We start from the raw sequence: 25,867 nt of genomic DNA, 5'->3' as shown, positions 1-25,867 counted from the left end.
AATCTTAGTGTGGTTTTAACGTGCATTTCCTTTATTTTTCTTCATGGATCTATTAGCCATTAGTATTTCTTCTTGTGAGAACTGTTTGTTCAGTTTGCTTGCCCATTTAATTGGATTATTGGTTCTCTTGTTGCTTTTCTTTTTATCTTTGTATATTCTGGATATTAACCTTCTGTCTGTTGCATAGCTGGTAAGTGTTTTCTCCCATTCCATGGTGCTTGTTCTTTTTTCTGTATAGAAACTCCTTAATTTTTATACAGTTCCATTTGTCAATTATTGCTTTTAATGGGTGCATTTTTAAAAGAAACTTATTCATGCAATTTTCTAAAATGTTGGTCTACCACCAAATCTTAATTTATTTTTATTTTTTATTTTTATTTTTTGCTGGTTCTATAGCTTGAACTCTGGGCCGAGCACTGACTCTGAGCTTTTCTCTCCTCAAGGCTAGGGCTCTACCACTTTGAGCCTCAGCCCTACTTCTGGTATTCTGGTGGTTAATTGGATATAAGAGTCTCACCGACTTTCCTGCCCCTGATGGCTTTGAACTGCAATCCTCAGAGCTCAACTTCATGAATTGCTAGGATTACAGGTATGAGCCACTGGTGCCTGGCTGTGTCTTTATTTTTTTTAAATATTATTGTCTACTAAAAAGAACAATTACTCAGAGAATTTCATTGATTCTAAGAGTGAAGGAGGGAAAGGTACATCTTGTTGGATCAGACAATTTTCTTACAAAGCAATTTAAAAAGAATAGGGAGCCAGGCACCAGTGGCTCGTGCCTGTAATCCTAGCTGCTTAGGAGATCTGAGGATGGCAGTTCAAAGCCAGAACACACAGGAAAGTCCATAAGACTCTTATCCCCACTTCACCACCAGAAAACCAGAAGTAGTGCTGTGGCTCAGAGTGTAAGAGTGCTAGCCTTGAGCGGAAAAGGCTCAGGGACAGCTCCTAGGCCCTGAGTTCAAGCTCCATGACCAGGAAAAGAAATGTGGCGAATGTCAGAAGGACATGGGAAGCAGGTTGAACATCCACTCACAAAATATGGAAGTTTTAACATCAAAGTAAATCATGAGATGAGAAAAAATGGACTAAAGCCTATTGAATAAATTAAGAATACACAAACCCATTCAGAAAATAGCGAGATAACAAGCTAGTTAGGTCAGAAGGAAGCTCCTCCCTACAGTAGAATGTCAACTAGGTTTTACAACCAAAATAGCAATAATTAATTGAAACATTAAATCATCACTGGATGTGGTAGCCCAGTGATCCTAGCACCAGGGAGGCTAAAGCAGGAGAATTTCAAGTTCTAGCCTATGTAGATGGGCTAGATAATCCTAGGTAGCTAAACAAAAACAAACCAACAAAAAAGAATCATGGATGCAAAGTTTGAAGGGAAATATTTTTTGAAGAATAAAACTTTTACATAGTCTAGTTGAGCATGGTGGCTCATGTTGGTAATTCTAGCTACTTGAGAGGTAGATATAAGGAGCCTAACAGTTCTGGGGCAGGTCGGGTAAAAAGTTTGTGAGAACCCATTTCAAACCCCTTTATCCTAATATGCCAGAAGCATAAATAGAAGGATCACGATCCAGGCTGGCCCGAACAAAATCAAGACCCTACTTGATAAATAAGGAAAGCAACAAAGTCTGTGGCTGTAACTCAGGGAGTAGAATGCCTACCTGGCAGGTGCAAACCCTAGTAACACACACACACACACACACACACACACACATACATACACACACAGCCTTTTACATAATCTCAAAATACCTCTTCACAAATTACTTATTAACTGTAAAGGAAAAAATAACTTTATGGTAGAGAGACTAGCAGATAACTTCTTATTGAAATAATTTCAGCTAATGAGTAATGGGTCCAACTAGTATCACATGTCTCCTCATGTGATTCACTGAGTAAGAAGGCTTACAATATCATTTATCCTAATGATGAGTAAGCATCAGATAAATCCAGTTTAACAAGGCATCCTACAAATCTGCCTATTTGTACTCTTTAGAAAAATCTTCCCCCCTCCCCCACCTCTGCCCTTTTCCTCTGCTGGTATTGGCAATTGAATCCAGGGGTTTACTCAGTAAGTACTCTACCTCTAAGCTGCACTCCCAGACAGTGCTTGTTTCTTGGTGTGGTTTTTTTTTTTTTTTCTGTCAGTTGTGGTGCTTGAACTCAGGGCCTGGGCACTGTTCCTGAGCTATTTTTACTCAAGGCTAGCACTCTGCCACTTTGAGTTAAAGTGCCACCCCTGGTTCTCTGGTGGTTAATTGGAGATGAGTCTCATGGACTTTCCTGCTCTGGTTGGCTTCAAATCATGATCCTCAGATCTCAGCCTCCTGAGTAGGATTACAGGTGTGAGCCTGTACTATTGGGTTGATGTTTAATTTTCTGATTTTTATAATTACACTCTTTTTATAGAAGAGAGTGCTTTTGATCTTAGAAAATACAGAAAAGTATTTATGAGTCACAATATCTACAAGTTGCTCTCTAACACTTCAAGGAAGATAGGTAGACAGATAGATGACAGATGGGTGGATGGATAGATAGGTAGACAATAGATTATAGATGGATGGATGGATATATAGAGAAATTAAAATGCAAGTTTAAAAACTTTGGCAATAGATTAATCTGTTTGAAGGATATAAGAGTTATAACTTTTCCATAAATTTGAAATTACTTCAGATTACTGGAGATATAGCTCAGAATAGAGCACTTGCCTAGAATGTTTGAGATTCTTGTGTTTGATCACGAGCACTAAAAAAAAACAACGTTCCAAAATGTGGTTTTCAGGCTGGGAACTCAGTGATACAACACTTGCCTACATATAGTCACACAGTAATTTGCATTACTAATATCAAAGCTATTTTCAGTAAATTCATTAAATACAAATAAATTTGAAACTGCTCCTGATTCCTTTATGCACTTTAGATCTTACTTTTGGAGTAGCTTTCCGTTTTCCTGAGGTTAGAATTTTCCTTACTGTGGGCCTGTTGGTGGCCTACTTGGCTTTAGTTTATGTGAACATAAACTCTCATTGTTAGAAGGCAATTCTTCTGGGGATGTAATTCAAGACTGACAGTTGTTTTCCCTCAAAACTTTGAAGATATAATTAATTCTCTAGCTTTGTCTGTCATGGTTGCTGTAGCAAGTTTCACTTTTAGCTTTATACTCTTTCTGATGCAAGTGAGCTCTCAGTTTGTTTTTTTTTCCTGCATGTTAAGAATTCTTTCTATGCCCTTTTTACTATGCAATTTTCACTATGAAGAGCCTATTATGGAATTCTGATAAGTCTAGAATGTTTCTTCAATTTATGAATTCGTGCCTTTCATCAGCCATGTTTTAAAAAATTGGCTCTATTCCATTGTCTCTATTTCTGTCTTTCTAGAGCTCCAAAGGGGGAAAAAATATTGAGCCTTAGTCTAGTATTCCTATCTTTTATTCTTTCCTTCATATATTACATCTCCTGTACCTTCTGAACTGCATCCTGGGTAATTTCCTCAACTCCTCTACTGGTTCTTTAAGTCTCCCTAAAAACATGTAACTCATGCCTTTCTTACTGCATGCACCAAAATGAACATTATACCATTGATTAGTATTGCCATGAACTTAACCATGAATAATGATGCTACTTACAAAAATTCAATGATACATTTTACTGCCATTATTCAAATTCATGTCATCATTATTGTTGCTTGCCTAATAACACTAAAAAAGTAATGTAGAAATCGACCAATAGGCATCTTCCAGTGAGTTTACTACATTTGTTCACCCTCAAAGTAATTGCTAGAATGTGGATGTTTACGTTGAAATCTCTTCTCCCTCGTTTTTTTCTTTTTTCTTTTCAGAGCCTTAAAAGAGGCAGTGAGTAGAAGGATTTCGAATTGACAAAGAATAAAAAGTGAAAACAATTCCTATTCTGCTAGGTTGTGTAACCCAAAAGGAGGGTTACTGAATGCCTTTTTAGGAGATAGATGACAGCAAGTAAGCATTAGCTAAGTATTAGTGCCTTTGTGTTAAAGAAAGCAATTATAGCCTGCCAGGCAAGGGCTTCTCATTGACAATGAGGCCTGGTGGTGCAGTGTCAGTAGGGGGCCAGAGCAAAGGAGCCTGGTCCTGGTTAATTATGAGAAAAGCAAAATTAGGCCATATTGATTATTTCTGTGCATGTCATCAATGCTCTCTCTCATCTCCCAACATTTCTTCTTCTCTCGCCTTGTCCTTTTCAGACTTTAAAGGAGACCATTAAAGACTTTAGCGAGGAAAAGTCTCCATGCTGATGGTGATGTTTTCCTTTTCTGTATTATATTAAAATATAAAGGCATGGAGTTTACCACGCTTAGTCATTTTCAAGTGTATAATTCAGTGGCATCCAGTACAACCACAGTGTGTATGTGACCGGCACCATTATCTATCCACAGAACCCTTTATCACCCAAAACTGAAGCTGAACCTATTAAACAGTCACTTCTCTTCCCCTCCCCAAAGCACCTCTTAGCTACTATTCTCCTTTTTATTATGTCTTAACTTCTATCTCTCTGTCTCTCTGGTTGTTCTAGTAGCTCATAGAAATGGGAGTCATTTAATACTCAGCTTTCTGGGCCTGCCTTATTTCATTTAGCATAATGTCTTAAAGGCTCATTCTTCTATACTGGGCCTTGAAGGATTTATTTTAGAACCCATTTTAGGCAGCTACTGGTTTGGAGACTATAGAAAATTGTCCCTGCCTAATTGTTTACTATTGGGCTTCTCCTCATAAATGTTCTGATGTAAAATGTGGTCCAGGGAAAGCAAATGGAAATGTCCTATCACTGCCCTATATTATGGGACTCTGAGTCCCATAATGAAATTTGGATGCATTTCTACCACCACTATTTTCATGTGTTTCTTGCACCTCTAAAAAACTTAAAACTCCTGTGACATCCCCCACCTTACTGGGGATTGCCTAAGGAATTTGTCTTATGGAAGAATTTGTTTATGCTTACAATAGAGGAGATGTTAGTAAGATAGCCAGGAAAAGTAGACCACATGTAAACTGTTTCCTCTGACTTGACTGAAGGACCACATTCAGAGCAATAAAATGACCCAGTGCAGCCATTTCTTCTGGAAGAATTCTCTGTTTGATGCCACTTGGTCTTTTTTTCCCCTTCGTGTGAAGTTTCCCTTCATCTACATGGGCTGCCCCAAGGGTGTCTCCACAGACCAGAAATCCACTGAGAAGCCAGGAAGGTAGGAAGAGCCAGGGGAATGAAGAATTGAGAACAAAACAGCAGAATAAAAGGAAATAAGAGCTGCTTCCCTCCCTATCTGGGCTTGAATGTTCAGAATATTTAAAATATTTGCTTAAGGCCAATGTGGGGAGGGCAAAACAAGAGAATGGCCTCATGACTTGTATTTTTAAGTTTAAGAAGTAAATACAAACTAAAGCAGTTTTGAGAAACAAATGTAGAAGTAGGAAAATTGTATAGTTTTCAAATAATAATGGTTATATTTTTTGAAAACTTATAGTACTCAGAGACTTAATTTGTTATGGTACCTAAGGATTTTTTTAACTTATGGATATTGGGATTTTGTCTGTCTTATAAGAGTTCTGTAAGTGTAGACACATATTTTGCACACACATACATTCACACATATATAGATGAGTAACCTTATACTCTAGATTTGTTAGATAAAGGAAGTTAAAGGCTGAGGGTGTGGCTCAAATGGTAGAGCACTTGCCTAGCAAATGCAACACCAAATACAAAAAACTTTTTTTTTTTTTTTTTTTTGCCAGTCCTGGGGCTTGGACTCAGGGCCTGAGCACTGTCTGTGGCTTCTTTTTTGCTCAAGGCTAGCACTCTACCACTTGAGCCACAATGCCACTTCTGGCCTTTTCTGTTTATGTGATGTTGAGGAATCGAACCCAGGGCTTCATGCATGCAAGGCAAGCATTCTACCCCTAAGCCAGATTCCCAGCCCTGCCAAAAACTTTTTTTTAAGAAATCTGGAAGTGGAGATATAGTTCAAGTACTATGGAGCACCAGCCTTGAGTGAAAAAGCCAAGCAAGAAGGCAAAGACTTGAGTTCAAGCCCCAGGGCTCTCCCCCTCATATGTTTGTTGCTACATAATTAATGAAAAGTAAATTGAACGGAGAATGTCTATCATTAGATGGAAAAAACACTTATCATGTGTAAATAAACCCGTAAGTAGTATTAAGAACTGGATTTTAAATTAACTTGGTAATACACCTTTAAGTCTTATCACCTATAATGAAATGTCCTTCTTTTATTATGCCATGAAAGAATGGCAAGATGATGAAGGGAGTCTGCAAGATTATATGTTGTGCTGAACACAGAAAACTAATAAAAACCAAGGAGTACTGGGCTGTGGGGATCATTTCTGCAATTAGTCATCTGATGCATTTATAGCACACAATGACATAAAAATATGCATGCATTGTTAACAGAATACATTTCACTTCTTCCTGTCCTTCAGGAATTATCCTCCAGTTTAACCAGGTATTTTTCTGGGTTTAATCTACTAAGTTGCACATTTCCTGTTAGGTTGGGGTGCATCTTATAATTATCAGCAGCCTACAGTGGAAGCAGGCAGCCAAGCTGCAGTTGGAACTAGAGTGTGGTTGCACAAGTGTGAACATCAGAAGAGCCAGCATCAAAACTTGCGGAGTGGGTGTCAGTGATTTAGAAGAAAACCCTGCAAGCAAGAGAGTTGTTTTTTCTTCTTTTATACCCATATGAACCAAATGGCTGTGGAGGAGTGAATCAGACATGTTTAGCAACATTCTTTAAGCAGGAGTCAAAAGTAAACTATGTAATTGCAAAGCCACTTTAGAAGCCTAGCACTATGACTCTCCCTTCTTTTATGATTTATTTTTAAAAAATGCTGTATCACCAACCTTTTAATATAGAGGATGACAGTGTGGGTAAACACAGACATCAAAGAGTCTCAATCAAGTACTGAGTATGAAAAGTAAAACATTAGAATACCGAAGCCAATTTATTTTATTTGATATTCCTTTTACTTTACATGTATTAGTATGATATACGATAAAAAATAATCTATAATTAAATATGTAACAGCTCTTTCAATAAGTATAAATGAAACACTCTGATCCTGTCATAATATAACTTGCCATGTGTGGGAGGGACTGAAATCTTTTCTTTTTCTTCTTTCTTTCCTTTCTTCCTTCTTACCTTCCTTCCTTTTCTCTCTCTTTCCCTTTCTTTGTTCCTTCCTTTCTTTCCTTCTTCCTTCTCTCTCTTTTCTTTTCTCTTTCTGTCTCTTTCTTTCTCTCTCTACAGGAGACAGCTCCTTCCTTCCTGCCTGCCTTCCTTCCTCCCTCCTCCCCCCTCTCTCTTTCTCTCTTTCTCTTGCTTGCTTTCAACAGAGTGTCACTATAGAACCCAAGCCAGCCTTGGATTGGTGATTCTCTTGCTTAGCTACTTGAAGGCTGGGACTACAGTTATATGACACATCAGCCAGATTTTTTTGTTTACAATAAGAATAAGTTAGACTGAAAGGATATGTAATTTGGAGATTCAGTACTCGCCCCCCCCCCCCTCCTAAATTGGATAGCTAGTAAGATTGAATGACCTGAAATGTTTGAGAACTAAAGTGTGCTCCCAATTCCTCTGGTTTTGTTCCATTTTAACAAAAATCATTAAGTTGTTCTTACTTGGGTTTGACAAAGGATTTTTTTTTTTTTGCCCAAGATTTTTTTAAACATATGGCTCTTATTTTACTGCCCCTAGAATATTTCTTAGAAGGAGACACCCTAATTGTTCGGTTTGAGGTATCTGCCTGCCTTGACAATTCTTATTTCCTTTGCTAGGGGTGCAGGCTGCATCTTCATTGAAATGTTCCAGGGTCAACCTTTATTTCCTGGGGTTTCCAACATCCTTGAACAGCTGGAGAAGATCTGGGAGGTAAGAGAAAACAATTCCTTCTGCATTTCAAATTTGAACCCAAATCGTCTCAGAGACAAATGAAGCAGTGCATCTGCTTTGAGATACTGAACTATATATATTAAGGTTGTAGAAACTGTGATGTTGTCCACAGGAATAAGCACATTAGCTCTTAAGAAAGAAACAAGTAGTTAGGACAAACCATTACTGTATCAAAGCAGCCCAGGAAGCTACCCCACTGATAGCCACTGGGTCTCCTGTTTCCTGTTATATTGTCTCAACTTCCTAGGGCAATCTCTACCAGTCCCACTTGCCTTATCACCCTCAACTCTAATTCAACCATATATTTGGCCCAGGATCTTTATCAACTGAAGATAAGACACCAAGTGTACTTTGAACTCTGATAGAACAATGACTTCTCATGTTAGGGTAAAAGAAGTAGAATAATTACCATACTCATCCACATGCTCATGGTACCCAAGGTGTCAATGTGTACACTCCATTTCTTTCCTCACTGTTTATCTCTACTTTGTTTGTACTATAATCTGCATTCCATAGCAGTACTATGGTCATATTCTGCTCACTGTATATTTCCTTTTTCTTTCTTCTTTTTGGTAATTTTTCTAATTGTGGTAAATTATACGTAAAATAAAATTGAAAGTCTTCATCACAAAGAAATGAGAAATGTTTGAGGAGATAAATGTGCTTACCCTGATGTGGACATTACAAAATATGTACGTGTATGAAAGTATCCCATGACTAGAAATGTGTACAATTTGGGGATCAATGAAGATAAAATGAGTTGGAAAAAATGGGCCATTTTTGGTAGCCATTTTCAAGGGCACAGTTTATTTCACAAGATGCTTGTATATTGTTATGCCAGTATCTCCAGCACCTTTGCATCATCCCGACCATTAAGCACTAGCTCCCATGCACCATGTCCTTCCACTTACTAGGATGCATTTACTTTTTGATCTCTATGAATCACATGACATTTGTCTTTTGGTAGCGGCCATCATAGAATGGAAAGAGTAAACTAGGTGTTTCCTGGGACAATGCCACTCTAGTTCTTAGTTCAAGTTTGTAGGGCTGATGCTGGTGACTGGCTCTGGCCCCTTGAAGAATGTGCCATGTAATTCAGTAAGTGAAACATGTCAGACTTGAATAAGGACATAAAGTTCCGGGAAAATAAAGAGTGAATCTGTCTTAACAAATCAGTCTAACAAGTCCTGCCCAGGAAATCATGTTGGTGTCTACCAGTATGTTGATCACACTTACGTAAACCCAAGTGGTTTTATTGTTGACATTCATAACTGCTGGTTTCAAATTTAATATGAGTAAACAGGTGAGAAATAACACTGGCCTGGTGTCAGAACTCATGAGTTTTGAACACAGTTCTGGTAAAGCAAGACTATAGCCAACCTTCTAGGGTCTCAGAGTCCTCAGAGTTGTGATTTTCTCATTCTGTGAAGTTGCGAGTTCTATAAGCAAATTGCAAAAGAGGAACAGTCTAGCTTCAGTCATTTTTAGTCTTATTCTCTGTTTATTAGATTTATTTCCCTCAGTTATTTCTCAACTCAGTATAACTGACTGTTAACTTTCAAACTGAACTTCCAGGAGATAGTTCTAGATTACTTAGCTATGTATTTTGGGTACCAGGAGGTCAGATTCATTAAATCATGTTTTCTTATAGTTCTTCTAGCACTTTTGTTCTAGGGAAAACCTAAGAAAATCACTACATCAACAACTTCATTGTCCTTTATACCACTACATCTCAAGCAGATTAGACTTACATTTTCCTACTACAGTGCCTGGCTGATAGTAAGTGCTAAATAACAACAACAGCAGCAACAACAATAATAATAATGTCTGTTTTACACTTTGATGTCTGCATGTAAATATAATCAAAATTTGGGCCAGGAAGGAAGTATATGAGGAAAGAAACAGCTAGGGAGGGACTGTCTAGAACTTTGGATTCATTTGTCTTTTTTTTTTTTTTTTTTTTTGATGCTAGTCCTGGGGCCAGGGATAGTGTCCTTGAACTTCTGTGCTCAAGGCTAGCACTCTACCACTTGAGCTCCATTTCTGGCGCTCTCTCTCTCTCTCTCTCTTTCTCTGTGTGTGTGTGTATGTGTGTGTGTGTGTGTGTGTGTGTGTGTGTGTTTAATTGAAAATAAGAGTCTCATGAACTTTCTTGTCTGGTTGGGCTTTGAACAGTGGTCCGCAGATCTCAGCCTCCTGAATAGCTAAAATTACAGGTGTGAGCCATCAGTGCCTGGCTCAATGTATAATTTTATAGGTGAGAAAATAATGTTTTGGGGCTGGGGATATGGCCTAGTGGCAAGAGCGCTTGCCTTGTATACTTGAAGTCCTGGGTTCGATTCCCCAGCACCACATATACAGAAAATGGCCAGAAGTGGCGCTGTGACTCAAGTGGCAGAGTGCTAGCCTTGAGCAAAAAGAAGCCAGGGACAGTGCTCAGGCCCTGAGTCCAAGGCCCAGGACTGGCAAAAAAAAAAAAAAAAAAAAGAAAGAAAGAAAGAAAATAATGTTTCCACATAGCCAAGGACATATAAATAAAATTATAGCAAAAAAAATGCCATAGGAAAAAAACAGTTTATGAGCTGTTGTATGAAAACATTAACATTGGGCTGGAGATGTGGCTCAAGTAGTAGAACTCCAGCAGGGAGCAAGAAACCACATTTAATGACCTTAACATTTTTTTAGGAAGTGTATCCATATGGCTGTTATGCTGGGTATGAACTTGGAGTCTGGACTGATTTCTTTACTTAGAAATTGATGGATGTATACATATTTATCATGATGTGGGTTTTTAAAATGTAAATTAGTTATTCACTCATTTTTGTAGTACTGGGGGTGAACCCTCCTGGCCTCATGTGTGCTAGACAAGTTCTATTCCACTGAGTTATTTTCTAACACAAACAAATGTTTTCAAATATGTAAACATTGTATATTTGGCCAAGTAAAGCCAATTAATATATACATTACTTCACATATTCATCTCCCCTTACCCATAAGACATGGTAAAATCTACTCAGCAATTTTCAATAATACAATATATAATTATCACTTTGTTGTTCAACAGGTCTCTTAAACTTATTTCTCATATCTCCCTGAAATTTTGTATCCTTCAACGTTTCCCCAGCTCCCCTTCCTTTAGTCTGTGATAACCACTATTCTACTTCAATGAGTTCAGCTTCTTCAGGCACCACCTATGAGATCATAAACTGTTTATTTTTTCTGTGCCTGGGTTATTTTGTTTAACATAATATCTTACATGTTTCTCTATGTTGCCACAAATGACAAGATTCCCTTCTTTTTAAGGCTGAATAGTATCCCATTGTGTATAACATGCCACATTATCTTTATCCATTCATTTCTTGATGGACACATGAGCTAGTTCCATATCTTGTAACTAATGCTGCAATAAACACAAGATTATAGATGTCTCCTCTATGTCCTCACTTCATGTTTTTGGTGCATACTTAGTAGTGGGATTGCTAGATCATAGGATAGTTTCATTTTTGAAGAACTTATATGGACTTCCTTAATGACTGTTCTCTTTTTTTTTGTACAAGACTAGGACTCAAACTTGTTATCTGATACTTTCACTCATTGGCTGGCACTCCACACCTGAGCCATGTCTCCAATGCCATGAGTTGGTTTCGCTTTTGTTTATTAGTTAGTTAGTAATTTAGTTAGGTATTTTTCTTTGTGCTGGTCCTGAGCCTGAAATCAGGGCAGGGGTGCTATCTTTGGGCTTTTTTCTTTGCACAAAGCTAATGCTCTATACTTGAGCCACAGCTCCCCTTATGGCTTTTGGATGGTCAACTAGTGATGAGTCTTTCAGACTTTCCTACCCTGGCTGGCTTCAAATTGTGGTCCTTAGATTGCAGCCTCCTGAGTAGCTAGGATTATAGGCACTGGCACCCAGACTTTTTCTTTTAATGACTATTCTAATTTACATTTCACCAACACGGTACAAAATTATCTTTCATCTTTTTATTGTGATCATTCCAATGGGAAACAGCTGATATTTCTGTGCTCTTCATCATAAATAACTGTTGTCCTAACCTACAATTCTCGGATAGTAGTGATTTTGGACATTTTTTTCATTTGCATGTCTTCTTTTGAAAATTTTTTTTATTGAAGTCCTTGTTATTTATTTTCTTCCTATTGAGTTCTTTGGAATTCCTTACATATTTTCGATATTAATCCCGTATCAGATTCATAGTTTGGAAATATTTTGTTCCATTCCATAGGTTGTCACCAGACTCTACTGTTTATTTTTCCTGTATGAAGTCTTTTTATTTTTATACAGTCCCATTTGTCCATTTTCACTTTTGTTGCCTCTGAAGTAAACTAGAAAATTAAGCAGATTACAACTCATCCCTGAATTTGAGTTTTACTAACTGTGGTCTACACAGATAAAAATAGGAAATTTATTTTGAGGTTTCATGGTATTTAATGTTGGCATTGCTTCTTTGAAAGAAATAGGTCTATTCTAAATTTTCCAACATCGACCCATAGTTAGTAAGGTTTGCACTTTGAGATTTATGTTTGCTTGGCAGATGTTCTACCACTTGAGCCACTTCCTCTTGAATCTTTATTTTACCATCTTTCTCATCTGTGTACACTCATGTGTGTATTTATATCTATTTTATATATAGTTTACATATATAATAGATAATGGATTTGTGGCCAATTTTTAAAATCTAAATTTTCAGTAAGTGGTTTTTAATCAAATGAAACTGGATTCCGTTCAAAAATCAGAATAAACTATTCTGATTTTAAATCTACTAGTCAAAATGCCATTGGTTTCCATTTCAGCAAAGGCAATTAACAGCTTCACTGTGGTCTAAGACACAACTCACTGTCTTGAGTGAGTCCTGGGGGGATTAAATCAACAATGGTTGGTCTTCAGTTTCTTAGAAAGGGAAGGAACGCTTTAGTAGTAATTGTCTGAAATGAAAAAGAATTGTATAATTTCCAAATGGAAACAGAACATTAAATTCCCATTAAAAATACACTGAAAATTTGTAACTTCTAAAATCTTAACCATAAGGCTTTTAGCATAAGATTGTCCCAAAAGTTTAGTATCTATTTTTGTTGGCAACAATTAAACATAATACAAAGTAACCAACAAGTTGGATAACTTTCACTTTAGAGAAAATATACTTATTTTCCTGCATTTTTTCCCATTATTTTCCTTTCCTTTCCATTGGGATTTGCCATCCAACAGATGAATGGGTGCCCATGCCTCACACTCACCCATTCACACGTGCATCTGTGCAAATACATAAGGTGGTAGACTGAGAAAGAAGAATGAGCTGTGCTCTCCTACAAAAGAAGAATTAGTCCCGTTGGTTTTTCAAAGTGGATTCCTGGTTTTCAGAGTTCCCTCTGGCTCAGGGTGGTCAATAGGAAAAGCCTATAATCCTCTCAGTGGCTTTCCAGTTTGTTTAAAGAATGGATCAAAGCAGGAAGATTGTACTGGGTGGTATGATTTTATTATTATATTAGATGTGATAAAAAATAGCACTTAAATTTGTCTTTTCTTGGTGGGCAAGCTTCATGGACCTCCAAAAGTGTATTTCTCAGCCTGAGTCCTAGGCAGCAAACAGATATATTTAAGATCCTGGATTCCTCACTGATTTTGTATTTAGTCATTATTAGGCAATTAACTTCCTGCCATAAAAGTTGGAACATCTATGTTCATCATTGTATGCAGAAGCACTGTATTGTGGTCTAGTAAAAGCTACTGTGCTTTATTTCACAAAACACTGCTATTCAGACTCCCTATATCACTGGCTCTGGGCTTGTATGATTATCTTAAAAGAACAATGCCCCAGTGACAGCTCCATCTTAACTCTGCTTTGGCTTTATATTTTAAAAGAATTTTTCTTTCCGTATAACATCATGAAAAGCTAAGAGCTTCAATTTGGTTACCTAAAGCACAGGTCAGTGGGTGTTGCCATTATAACCCACCAGTAAAACCAAATACCATATTCTAAGGTGCTGAGCACAGAGAACAAGAAGAGATGGAATGCGTAGAAGGGACTACAGATAAATTTGGGATGATTTTTTTTTTTTTTTTGCTAGCATTCCACTACCTAAAGGTCAGTCATCTGAACCCTTTTTCATTTGAGCCCATGGAGGAACAGCTGAATGCCCATGGTGAGACATAATTTAAGCTGTCAAGTGTCTCCACGGTCAATATGCTTGTGGTGATGGGATGTAAGGCAAAGGGACAGTCACTGCTGCTGCTTTATATCCCTAGCCGCCAACACAGATCCTCGTGGATCCTCATGCATGACAATTTGCAGATGAGAAAAGCTTTAAGCAAGGCTGTGTGATCTGCTTCAAGGTAACAAGTGAGTCGGTGAGAACACAGGCTCATAGGGATACGTTAGAGATCGTCCAATAAACTAAAAAGGACTGCAAACACTAACATTTCTTTCTCATATATATCAGCTTGTGTCATGTGACAAAATTGAATTCTTCTGCATTCCTCCTTGATCTCTCTGTTTCTGCTCCATACCCAGTTTTCTTTCCCTCCCTCATCTTCCTTTGTGTTTCTGTGGTTTTCTACAGGTATTGGGCGTCCCTACAGAGGATACCTGGCCTGGAGTCTCCAAGCTACCTAACTACAATCCAGGTAATATTGATCTAAACTCTTGAATATGCTGAGATTCAGCAAAGACAGAGCATTGGCCACACAGTGGGTCCACCTTGTGTTGTGAACTTAACAGCAAAAAAATGGGACTTCTAGATTCCTATATTTCCTGACTCACCCTTTTATGATAAAAGTATTGAAATAAAAGTTGAGGTTAGGGCCGTTCCCTGACTGTAAAACACAAGTAGCAAGCTGAAAAAATCATTTGGAATTATTGTTACCATGGATTTCACATCCATTTCTAATACTCAGTAGTTCAAAGGAACAATATGATTTTAAATCCTTGAGTGAGGACATAGTCTCACTTTTTTTCTTTTTTTTTGGTTGGTCGTGGGGTTTGAACTCAGGGTCTGGGTATGGTCCCTGAGCTCTTTTACTCAAGGCTAGCACTCTACCACTTTGAGCTACAGCTCTACTTCTGGTTTTCTGGTGGTTAAATGGAGATAAGTCTCATGGAGTTTCCTTCCTGAGGTGGCTTTGAACTGTGATTCTCAGATCTCAACCTCTTGAGTAGCTAGGATTACAGGTATAAGCCACCAGCACCTGTCATGGTCTAGCTTTTTGAACCCCTTGACTATCATTGAGTTGATTTGCTAGGTTATTGAACTCATTAAATATTGGGTTGGGGAAGGAAGCTAAAGCAACAGAGAGGAGATAGAGGCTTTGTAGGCCTAGGACAAGCCATGTCTTTAGATTTTACTTAATAAAAATTCACCCATTGCTTCTAAACTCAACACTTGTTCATTTTGTCCTACAAAACTGCCTGAGGAAGAGTTGTGGGTGTTTAAAATGTTGTCTGTGTGGGTCTAGGAGCACAGCTTAGTTGTAGACTTCTTGCCTAGCAAGTATCAAGCACTAAGTTCAAATAGCAATTCCACACATACCCCCCCAAAATTAAAGTGGCTGGGCATCTATGGCACATACCTATAATCCTAGCTACTTAGGAGGCTGAGATCTGAGAATTGCAGTTCAAAGCCAGCTCAAGCAGCAAAGTCCATGAGACTATCTCTAATCAACTACCAGAAAACCAGAAGTGGAGCTGTAGCTCAAAGTGATACAGTGCTGGCCTTGAGCAAAAAAAGCTCAGACATATCACCCAGGCCCTGAGTTCAAGCCCCTTAACCAACAACATCAGCAAGAAAAAGTCTTATCCATGAAAAAAAAAAAGTAGTCATGACATCATACCAGGTGATTCAGATTATCCAGAAGTCACTTCAAGAATGTTGGGTCCTAAGAGAGGGGATAAGCAGTAAGGAAGGGTAAAGGACAATATTAGAAAGTAGAGGAGCAAGTAAAGGCTATGTCCAAGCTATACTGCCATTGACAAGATTAATGGGGAGTAGATATGTACTGAGGAGGGCAAGATTAAGATTGAGTGTGCTTCGAGTCAGATTTTACTAGTCTTTATGTTCTTATCTCACCCCATTATTAAATCCAAAATCTTCCCAAGTTGTTAGTATTACAAAGTGTTGAGGGCTGGGGATATAGCCTAGTGGCAAGAGTGCCTGCCTCGGATACACGAGGCCCTAGGTTCGATTCCCCAGCACCACATATACAGAAAACGGCCAGAAGCGGCGCTGTGGCTCAAGTGGCAGAGTGCTAGCCTTGAGCGGGAAGAAGCCAGGGACAGTGCTCAGGCCCTGAGTCCAAGGCCCAGGACTGGCCAAAAAAAAACCAAAAAACAAAGTGTTGAGTCATTACCAACAACTGTATGTGATTATCGTGGTTTTCTGAGAGCAAGATTTTAGAAGGAAAGTAAAATGTGATTAAAGAAGAAAAGACCCAAGTGACAGTGGCTCATGCCTGTAATCCTAGCTACTCAGGAGGCTGAGATTTAAGGATCGAGGTTCAAAGCCAGCCCAAGCAATAAAATCCAATTAACCACCAGAAAGCAGGAAGTGGCACTGTGGCTCAAAGTGCTAGAATATTAGCCTTGGCAAAAGGGCTCAGGGACAGTGCCCAGGCCCTGAATTCAAGCGGCATGACTGGCAAAAAAAAAAAAAAAAAAAAAGGAGGAGGAGGAGGAGGAGGAGGAGGAGGAGGAGGAGGAGGCCAGGCATAGTGGCACATGTCACTTATGTACATGGTAGGCTGAGGCTGGTGTATATAGATTTTAAAGCCAGCCTAGGTAAGATGATCAAAGAAGGAGAACTGGGTCAGGCATAATGACTCACACTTGTAATCCTAGCTACTCAAGAGGCTAAGATCAGAGGATCATGATTTGAAGCCAGCCTGGGCAAAAAAATCTGTGACACCCTTATCTCCAATTAAGCACACACACACACACACACACACACACACACACACACACACACACACACCATGCTAGAAGTAGAGTTGTGGCTCAAGTGGTAGAGCACTAGCTTTGGACAAAAAAGCCCAGACACAGTGCCCAAGCCCTGAGTTCAAGGCCTAAGACCATCAGTTTTTTTTTTGTTTGTTTTGTTTTGTTTTAAGGAAAGGAAAAGAAAGGTGAAGGAGAAAACAACAAATATAAGAGGCAAGGGAACCTTTCTTCATTTTTTTTAAAATCCAGTATCTACTACTTTTATTCAAATCGCTGTACATATAGATCAGGCATCTTGAACTGAGGTTATGCAAACCCTACAGAAAACTAACAAACTAAAATCCTTTCAACTGCTTTATGAATAATTATATCTTTTGGTCATTTACAAATGGTTTACTGTTTCTTGCTATTATGCTTGAGTTGAACACAGGAGGAAAATGTCATTCTAGCTTGAAACCTTAGAACAGTATCTTTTCTCTTTCCTGTGAGATTGAGAGAAAAAAGGAAAAGCTCTTTGTGGGGACTGTGGTCCAGTCTGCAATAGGCCATCCCCAGTTACCATGGTTTCCAGAACCTGGTTCTCAACTTCTACCTCGCCCGTGCTTTCCCCCTTCCACTCACTTCTTCATCCAGGTAAAAAAATCAGTCCCCTTACTTTCCTCACCTTCCTACCACACGTGGGAGCAGAAATTTAGGGTCACAGGAAACATTTTAGATGATGTAAATATGAAGCTTCCATGGTGACCATGTGCTGTTTTCCCAAACCTTACCCATTTGGATTTCAGGTAGGTCCAAGCAATAAATTGATATCCTCATTATAGAACAAATTGATAAAAATAACAGAAACATAGCCAGAATGTTTCCCTGTAATTTCTGTGTGAAATAGGATAACTAGGCTCCGATAAAATAGAAAGAAAATTGGTACATTTTTCATTGTTCTGCCACATCCAAGTAATATGCAATTTTTATTTACAAAGAAATTCTCCAGGTACAGCACCAAGAAAGCTCACATTCTGTGTTATTTTCCTAGTAAGTGTTTGCTCTAATTCAGAGAAGTCAATTTTTATTTTTTAGCACTTATCTCCTAGGTGCTATGCAAGGTACAGTGCTACACAGAAGGATATGTTGTGTTCATGTGTCTCTAGAGCTTGGGTTTGGACTCTCTTTTCTACTCTTGTTTTGGTGTGTGTGTGTGTGTGTGTGTGTGTGTGTGTGTGTGTGTGTGTGTGTGTGTGTGTTTTGTTTTTTTGACAGTCCTGAGGCTTAAACTCAGGGCTTGAGCACTATCCCTGGCTTCTTTTTGCTCAAGGCTAGCACTCTACCACTTGAGCCACAGTGCCACTTCTGGCTTTTTCTATGTGGTGCTGAGGAATTGAACCCAGGGCTTCATGTACAGAGGTACTCTACCACTAGGCCATATTCCCAGCCCCTCTTATCTACTCTTGTACCCATTCTCTTGTTACCTGGGTGCTCATTTGTGAGTACCACTTCCATTGGCTTGGGAAGTTTGAGACTGTGGGTGAGGCTAAACTTATGAAAAGAAGAGAACTGTAACATTAGCCACAGCCAAGGTGTCTAACCCCGCGGCTGCAAATCTTCAGAGACTGGCATATCTTGGGCATGATGTCAGAACTATACTAATAACTCAATCCTAAGTACTGTCTTATGGGTCATTAAAACCCTTTCCAGAAGCATCCTTTACATGAATCAGTAAGTCTCTTTTGAGCCACCCTTACCCCCATTCCTGAGTTGTTGTTGCTGCTGCTGCTACACACTTGAACTATAATCATTTAAGGGGAAGTGAAGAGGTGATGGGAGCTTGAAAATTGTCACAGAGGAAAACTATGCTAACATCATTCTGGATAAGACTCCCATTCTTGTCCTTTTCTTTCCAAGTAGTAGTAGAGCTCCAACCCTGACATTTAGCCTGCACAATTAACACACAATAGTGTATGCTTATAGGGTACCATATCATATTTCAGTCCATATATGTAACGTGTAATCATCATATCAGGACGGTTGGCATATCACTCCTCTGTGCTGGGAGCATTAGAAATCCTCTTCATTCACTATTTTGTTCTTTTTGTTTTTGCAATGTTGAGGATTGAATTCAGGGCCTTACATATGCTAGGCAAGTGCTCATCTACTGAGCCATATCCCAGTGATCTACTAGTTAGTCTGAAATGTTCAGTTAGTTATCAACTGAAGTTATCCTGCTGAGCTATAGCACATTAGAAATTATTTCTCTTGATAAACTTTGCTTACTTTTTTGCAATGCTAAGACTGAATCCAGCATCTTGAATGTCCTAAGAATGCATTCTACCACCGATCTCCACCTCAGCCCAGAAATGAATGCTTCCTTCTAACTTCCCCCTGTGTCCATTAGCCATTTTCTCTATCCCTCCACACACTTTCCAGAGGCTGATAACTGCAACCCTCTCCTCTACTTCTATGGGACCAGGTTTTTTAGCTTCCCCACATCATTGAGATTTGTGTGTCTTTCTATGACTGATCCACTTCACTAACTTCTTCCAGTCCCATCCACATTGCTGCAAATGATAGAATTTCACTTTTAATGACTGAATAGTGTTTCTGTGTGTGTATCATATTCTCTTTTCTTCTTTCGTGTGTGTGTGTGTGTGTGTGTGTGTGTGTGCGTGTGTGCGTGCATGCATGCCGGTCCTGAGGCTTGAACTCAGGGCCCGAGTGCTGTCCTTGAGCTTTTGTGCTCAAGGATAGCCCTCTACCACTTGAACTGCAGTTCTGCTTTGGTCTTTTTTGGTAGTTAATTGGAGATAAAAGTCTCATGGACTTCCCTGGTTGGGCTGGCTTTGGAGCTTTATGAGTAGCTAGGAATATAGGCATGAGCCATGGATGCCTGGCTGTGTGACATCTTCATCGTCTTCTTCTGTTCATGGATATCTAGATGGATTCCATGTCCTACTTAGAACCACAGCTCCACTTCTACCTTTAATTTGGTTATTAGTTGGAGGTTAGTATATCACAGACTTTGCTGCTAAATTTGGCTTTGAGCTGTCATCTTCAGATCTCAGCTTCCTGAATAGCTAGGATTACAGGCATGAGCCACTGACTCCCAGTTTAATCTTAGCTTTTTCGAAGAACCTCCCAACTGTTTTCTATAATGGCTGTGCTAATTTACATATCCACCACTAGAATATGAGATTTTCCTCCTTTCTTCATTTTTGCTAGCATTTGTCATTTTTGTCTTTTTTTATAAAATCCATTCTAACTAGCTAGGTGACAGTTCATTATGGTTTTGATTTGTATTTTTTTATGATTAGTGATATTGAACATTTTTCATGCACTTATTGGCCATTTGTATACTTTAGAGAAATGTTTATTCATTTATCTGTGTTAAAAAAAATTGGATAGTTCTGTACTGTTGAGTTCCTTATATATTTTTATCCAACAATTTTGAGGAAATCTCATTTCTCTGAGCATGGGAAAACTATAAAAGCCTATTACCATCCACTCCACCATTTCTAGACTTTGCCTGGACACTGCCTACAAAGACAACATAGGCTGTGTTCCTACAGGTTTTAAAAATCACCCGGTGTTAGCTGGGCACCAGAGGCTCATGCATGTAATCCTAGTTACTTGGGAGGCTGAGATATGAGGATAACTCTTCAAAGCCATCCTGGGCAAGAAAATCCATGAGACTTTTATCTCTAATTAACCACAAAAAGCACAGAAGTAGAGCTCAAGTGGTAGAGCACTAGCTTTGAGCACAAAAGCTCAGAGACCACTGGGTGCCAGTGGTTCATGCCTGTAATTCTAGCTATTCAGGAGACTGATATCTGAGGATCATGGGTTGAAGCCAGCCTGGACAGGAAAGCCCCTCCAATAAACTACTCAGAGAAAGCTGGAAATGGGGGGATAGAGCACTAGCCTTGAGCACAAGAAGTTCAGGGAGTGCCCAAGCCCCGAGCTCACGCCCCAGGACTAGCAACAAAACAAAACAAAAGCTCAGAGGTAGCACCCAGGCCTTGAGTTCAAACCCCAGGATCTGCACACACACACACAAAAATCACCCAGTGCTGACCCAACTGGCAGGTTTCTTCCACGTGTTACCAGTTTTCTTGGCTCTCTGATGAGCAGGGCTGTAGGCTTTCTAACCATCAATGCATTCTTTTGTGTCTGATTAACTCTGAGATGGTGAGAGTGGTGTATCATTTTAGAGTCTGTCTCCCTTCCTTCCTTCCTTCCTTCCTTCCTTCCTTCCTTCCTTCCTTCCTTCCTTCCTTCCTTCCTTCCCTCCTTCCTTTCCTTCCCCTTCACTCCCCACTTGAAGCAAACTGTCTGAGAACTGTGTCCTCCACTTCAAAGGGCCAGTTGTCTTATTTTGATGTGGGCAGATTGAGAAGTAGGCTTTGAAAAGTAGGCTTTATTTTGTTTAATCTTTTCTCCTGGGATAGCTTTCAGAGCAATATATCCAAGTGTCAGTGAGGGGGTTCTGACGAGCCCAGATTCCCAGGCTCTCAGCAGGATCATTCTCTAACAGAAATATAAAAGTGAAATATTAAAAACCCTGGGACGTGAACTCCATCCATAGAGTAGCCAGCGTCTTCCCTGCTTGCACCATGGAGGGGAGGAAAAAAAAAAAAAGATCTTGAAAACAGAGGGAGGGGGAAAAAAAAGCATGCGTTTTACAGGTTTAGCAGAGCATAGTAACATCCCCTCAAAGAAGTGGGTGTTGCTCTGTGACCCCCCCAAAATGCTCCTCCTTTGACTTGGTTGCCAAAACACTCCCCCTCCCCCTCTGAAACACTCCCCCTTTTTACATGCTAACTGAGATGCCTGTGATTGGCTGAACAATAAACTGGTCACACTTGCTAAAGGGCTGCCATCTTTCACACAATTAGCCAAGACACATTAATCAAACCGGCAGGGGAAGAGGGCTGTGCTGGCCCCTGCAGTGAGGGAGGGGAAAATTTTGGTAAGCCTTGGTAAACTACCCCGGGAAGCAATAAGAAAAACCCTGGGGAGGATTCTGCCCCTCAGAAAGTTCGAAAAGGTTAAAAAGTTCCATTTGATGGCCATCTGGGATGGAGTGGGATCATAGCACCGAAGAGCCTAGAAGCGTAGAGCAAACTGACGTTTACCTGGGCTGAGATTCGCTAATACAGGAAGCAGTGTGAGTTTAATTAGTGGTTTACTATAGACATGTTTTACAACGTTCCTTTAGCCTTCTTATCTTTCTGAGATATATTCCTGAGAAAATGCCTTTAGGGAAAGCACCCTCTGAGCCTCAGACATTTGGGGACCAACTAAGCATGGTTAACAACAGTTTGGGCTTCACCATACTAAAAGTCTGAAGAATGACACTTATGAATGCGGTAGCTAGAGCCAAGGAAGATAAAATATCAACTGGCAAGATATTGGTCCTAAACTTGGTATCTGAAGACTATTAAAATAGTTAAGCTGAAGCCACTATCTGTGGCTCATGCCTATAATCCTAGCTTCTAAAGAGGCTGAGATCTGAAGATCGAGGTTCAAAAGCCAGCCCAATCAGTAAAGTCCATGAGACTCTTACCTCCAATCAACTACCAGAAAGCCAGGAGTGAAGCTGTGGCTCAAGTGGTGGAACACTTGCCTTGAGCAAAAAGAGCTCAGGGACAGCACCCAGGCTCTGAGTGTGACCCCCCAGGATTGGGACAGCACCCAGGCTCTGAGTGTGACCCCCGCAGGACTGGCGCACGCACACGCACACGCACACATACACACACACACAAAGTTGTTCTGGAGGGGGGGAATCAAACATTTATACTGTTGGGTACAGTATCTTCTGATTTTTCTTTTCTAAATCCCCTTTAAGTAGATTTCCCAAAGGCAATGGAGAGCTGATAAGATCATACCTTAGAAACCCATTTGCTACAGAATCATGTAGGGCTTTTCAGAGAATCAACTAAATATTTGGACATGTCTCAGCTAAAGTAAACGGGAGCCTTATTTCACTGGCGGTTGTCCAGTCACCATTTCATTAGATGCAAAGATCCTGTGATAAAGAGGACATTTTTTCTGCCCACATGATTGCAGCCCAGTTGTGGATCTTAACGTGTCATTGATTGTTTCTTCCAACTCCTTTTGCTCCCCTGAAAGGGTCTGTCGTGGCTCTGTTTGCTTCCTTAAACACGGTTTTTGAAAGCGCTCACGCTGCGTGAGCTCAAATCCGAGCATTAATGTACTGCTGAGTTCATTCCACCCCGCTCAAAAGCGCTGAGTTTAAATCCCTCTCAATTCCATCTGAGGCACCAGAAGACTTTATCCTTCTCCACTAATGGTTCCAAGTTTACATCAAGATACTGGGGGTCAAGGACAGGAGAGGATTTAGAAATAACAGTGCATGACATTAGTCAATGCATTTGCCAAATTGGCAATTAGTTCCTGATGTGCATGCAAAGCATTTTACTCCTGTCTCTTTGATGCCTGTTCCCATAGAGAAGGAATCGAGTCCACAGAGGCCTTCCAACTTTTTAAGAAATATCTGCTGAAAAACATGCCCGATTGGTGACATGAGTTCAGCCGCAGGGAAGCATCCGGGATTATCCCAGCTCTGTCAGTCCCAGGAAAGAACACCTCACATAAGTTCTCCACTAGAGAAACCTGGAGGAAATCAAAAGGCAGGAAAGCAGTACAAAAAGCCCCACCAGGACCTCACAGGGCACTGATCCTACCCATGCCCAGTTGATTTTTTTGGGCATGCCTGCTTTTTCAACTTTTGGCCACCAGGTGGTGGCAAGAAATAACAGGGCTGGCATACAAACATCTAGAGCAGTGGATCACTGTGAAGTCTCACTCTTGGAATGCTTTATTTTGACTTTACATGCACTGAGAGGGTGTTGTGCCACTGAGGAATAGGTGAAGAAGGGAGTCTAGAATCAGCGTTGTCCCCAATGGAATGATAAGGAGCCGTATTATGCTTTGGCTCAAAGGATTCTGAGCAAGTCTTTTGTGTCTGCTGTGAACCCAGCAGTGCCTACTTCACCATCAGCTTGATTACATGAACTATTATCTGAAGGAGTTCCTTGGTGGATTAAACTCAGGGAAAATATTAGTAAAAGGCATTAATTAAGGGCATCCACTTTTTTATTTTGTCAGTCAGGGCCTGGGCACTGTCCCTGAGTTTTTTTGCTCAAGGCTAGTGCTCTACCACTTTGAGCCACAATTGGAGATAAGAGCCTCATGAACTTTTCTGTTTGGGCTAGCTTTGAATCATGATCCTCATATCTCAGCTTCCTGGGTAGCTGGGATTATAGACATGAGCCACTGGCACACAGCTATGGTGCCTAGCTTTTAGAAGATGCTCGGAGTTAGCCTTCCTCCTTTATTTTATTTTATTATTTTATTTTAGTGTGGTAGTTCAGCTGCTCAGTGACTCACTGTGGTGCAGACCCAATGACAGGTGTGGGAACACTGATGCTGCCTCTGTTTCTTTATATTTAGCTCTTAGAAATCTTGGCCTCTTAAACATCAGACATGCTTTATGGTACCAGAATTGACTTGTGGTTTTGCTTGTTTGGGTCTAGATTCCCACATTGTATGAACTGACTCTGTTTTCAAACACCTAAGTGCCAGTTCAGGCTCTCCCTGTCTGCAAGGGGTCCCTACTGTTCCCCACACATAAACTGCTCTAGATGTTTGACCACGCTATGACCCCAGGGCCCTTCCATGGGAGAGCCCTTGTTGTTCACTTGCCAAATAATGCACGCCCAGTAAGGACCCCTAAAGCCACAGCCAGTGCTCACTTGGCCCAAATGTGGTATAGTGGAAAGTGCTAGAGCTTCCTGCAAACCAAACTTGGCCACTTGTAGTGCTTCTAGAAACTAATTTGGCTCATAATAGGTAGTCAGATAATTGTGAGATAGAATCAATGACATTAGAAAACCTGGGTTTGAATTCCACTTGCACACTGCAGGACTCCAATAAGGCTTGTTCTGTCTGCTTTGCCAAGAAAATATATAAATCCTTCTTCAGCTTATTCCTGGGTAATAATTACTATTCCTTGAGCACTAACTGTAAGAGGCACTTTGCATACAACATTTTAGCTCAATTCACATCTGTCTTATCAGGTAAGATCAATATGAGCATCCATCATTTACAAATGAGAGCTAAATCTAAGGTGGAAATATCTATCTCTATCGTTAGAGATATCTATAGAGATAGAGATATATAGAGGCACAGTTGTGTATACATACGTGTGTGTGTGTGTGTGTGTGTGTGTGTGTGTTGTCTCAAGTCACCTCTCCAGTAAAGGAGTGACTCAGACTTTGTTGGGCCCTGAAGTGGAGCTCATAGCAAAATTCCACATTACCTTAATTAATCAAGCAGCAAATACAATGATTTGGCAATTTAAACAATGTCCTCCACTGGAGACAAGGGAATGATATGTTTCCAACTCCAGTTCCAAATTACTACATCTTTTCACAGACTCTATTTTCAAATCTATGTACTTGGAAATGTGTTTGTGTATTGCAACGCGAATGTAGCGCCTGCCCTGGGACCCCGGCAGCCCTCCCTTGCTACAGCTAATGAAGCCACCAGCCATCACAGAATGTATAAACTGCGACTGGGCTCATTACTGTGTCACTTCAGCAGCGCTGCCGAAAGCTCCTGGGGACTTCCTATTAACATCTTTATTAGCCCGTCCCCCACATCAGTCAGTGAAATTAATTTAGATACACAGCCCACTTTGATCTTCATTAATAGTTTCTTCTAGTTTCCACATTCATTTTTAGTTTTCTCATCTTTAATTTATTTGGTGGCAATTATTAGTTTTTATAGAGGGGGAGTAGATGATCTTTAATTAAGATTGGGAAAAAGTATGAGAGAAAGCAACTAAAATATTGCTTTCTAATAGAAAACTCTGCCCATCTGTCAATTAAAATTAAATAAATACTGTTTAGATATTGAAAAAATAAAACCAAAGGAGCATCCTTCCACGGATTTTCC

The 25,867-nt window shown here is 39.8% G+C and overlaps 1 protein-coding gene across 1 annotated transcript in view; it reads left to right on the top strand.

Annotated features, from left to right (window-relative positions):
* The window catches only part of Cdk15 (cyclin dependent kinase 15), a 93,226-nt gene that overhangs the window by 38,660 nt on the left and 28,699 nt on the right, over window positions 1-25,867 (top strand). Inside the window, exons 9-10 of the mRNA XM_048344950.1 lie at window positions 7,841-7,934; window positions 14,529-14,592. Coding sequence (XP_048200907.1) covers window positions 7,841-7,934; window positions 14,529-14,592 — 158 coding nt within the window. The remainder of the gene's footprint in view (window positions 1-7,840; window positions 7,935-14,528; window positions 14,593-25,867) is intronic.

The sequence above is a fragment of the Perognathus longimembris genome, chromosome 4 (genome assembly GCF_023159225.1).
Source record: "Perognathus longimembris pacificus isolate PPM17 chromosome 4, ASM2315922v1, whole genome shotgun sequence".
NCBI lineage: Eukaryota > Metazoa > Chordata > Mammalia > Rodentia > Heteromyidae > Perognathus > Perognathus longimembris.
The sequence above is the reverse complement of the archived record's forward strand: the minus strand, read 5'-3'. Positions and strand labels throughout refer to the sequence as shown.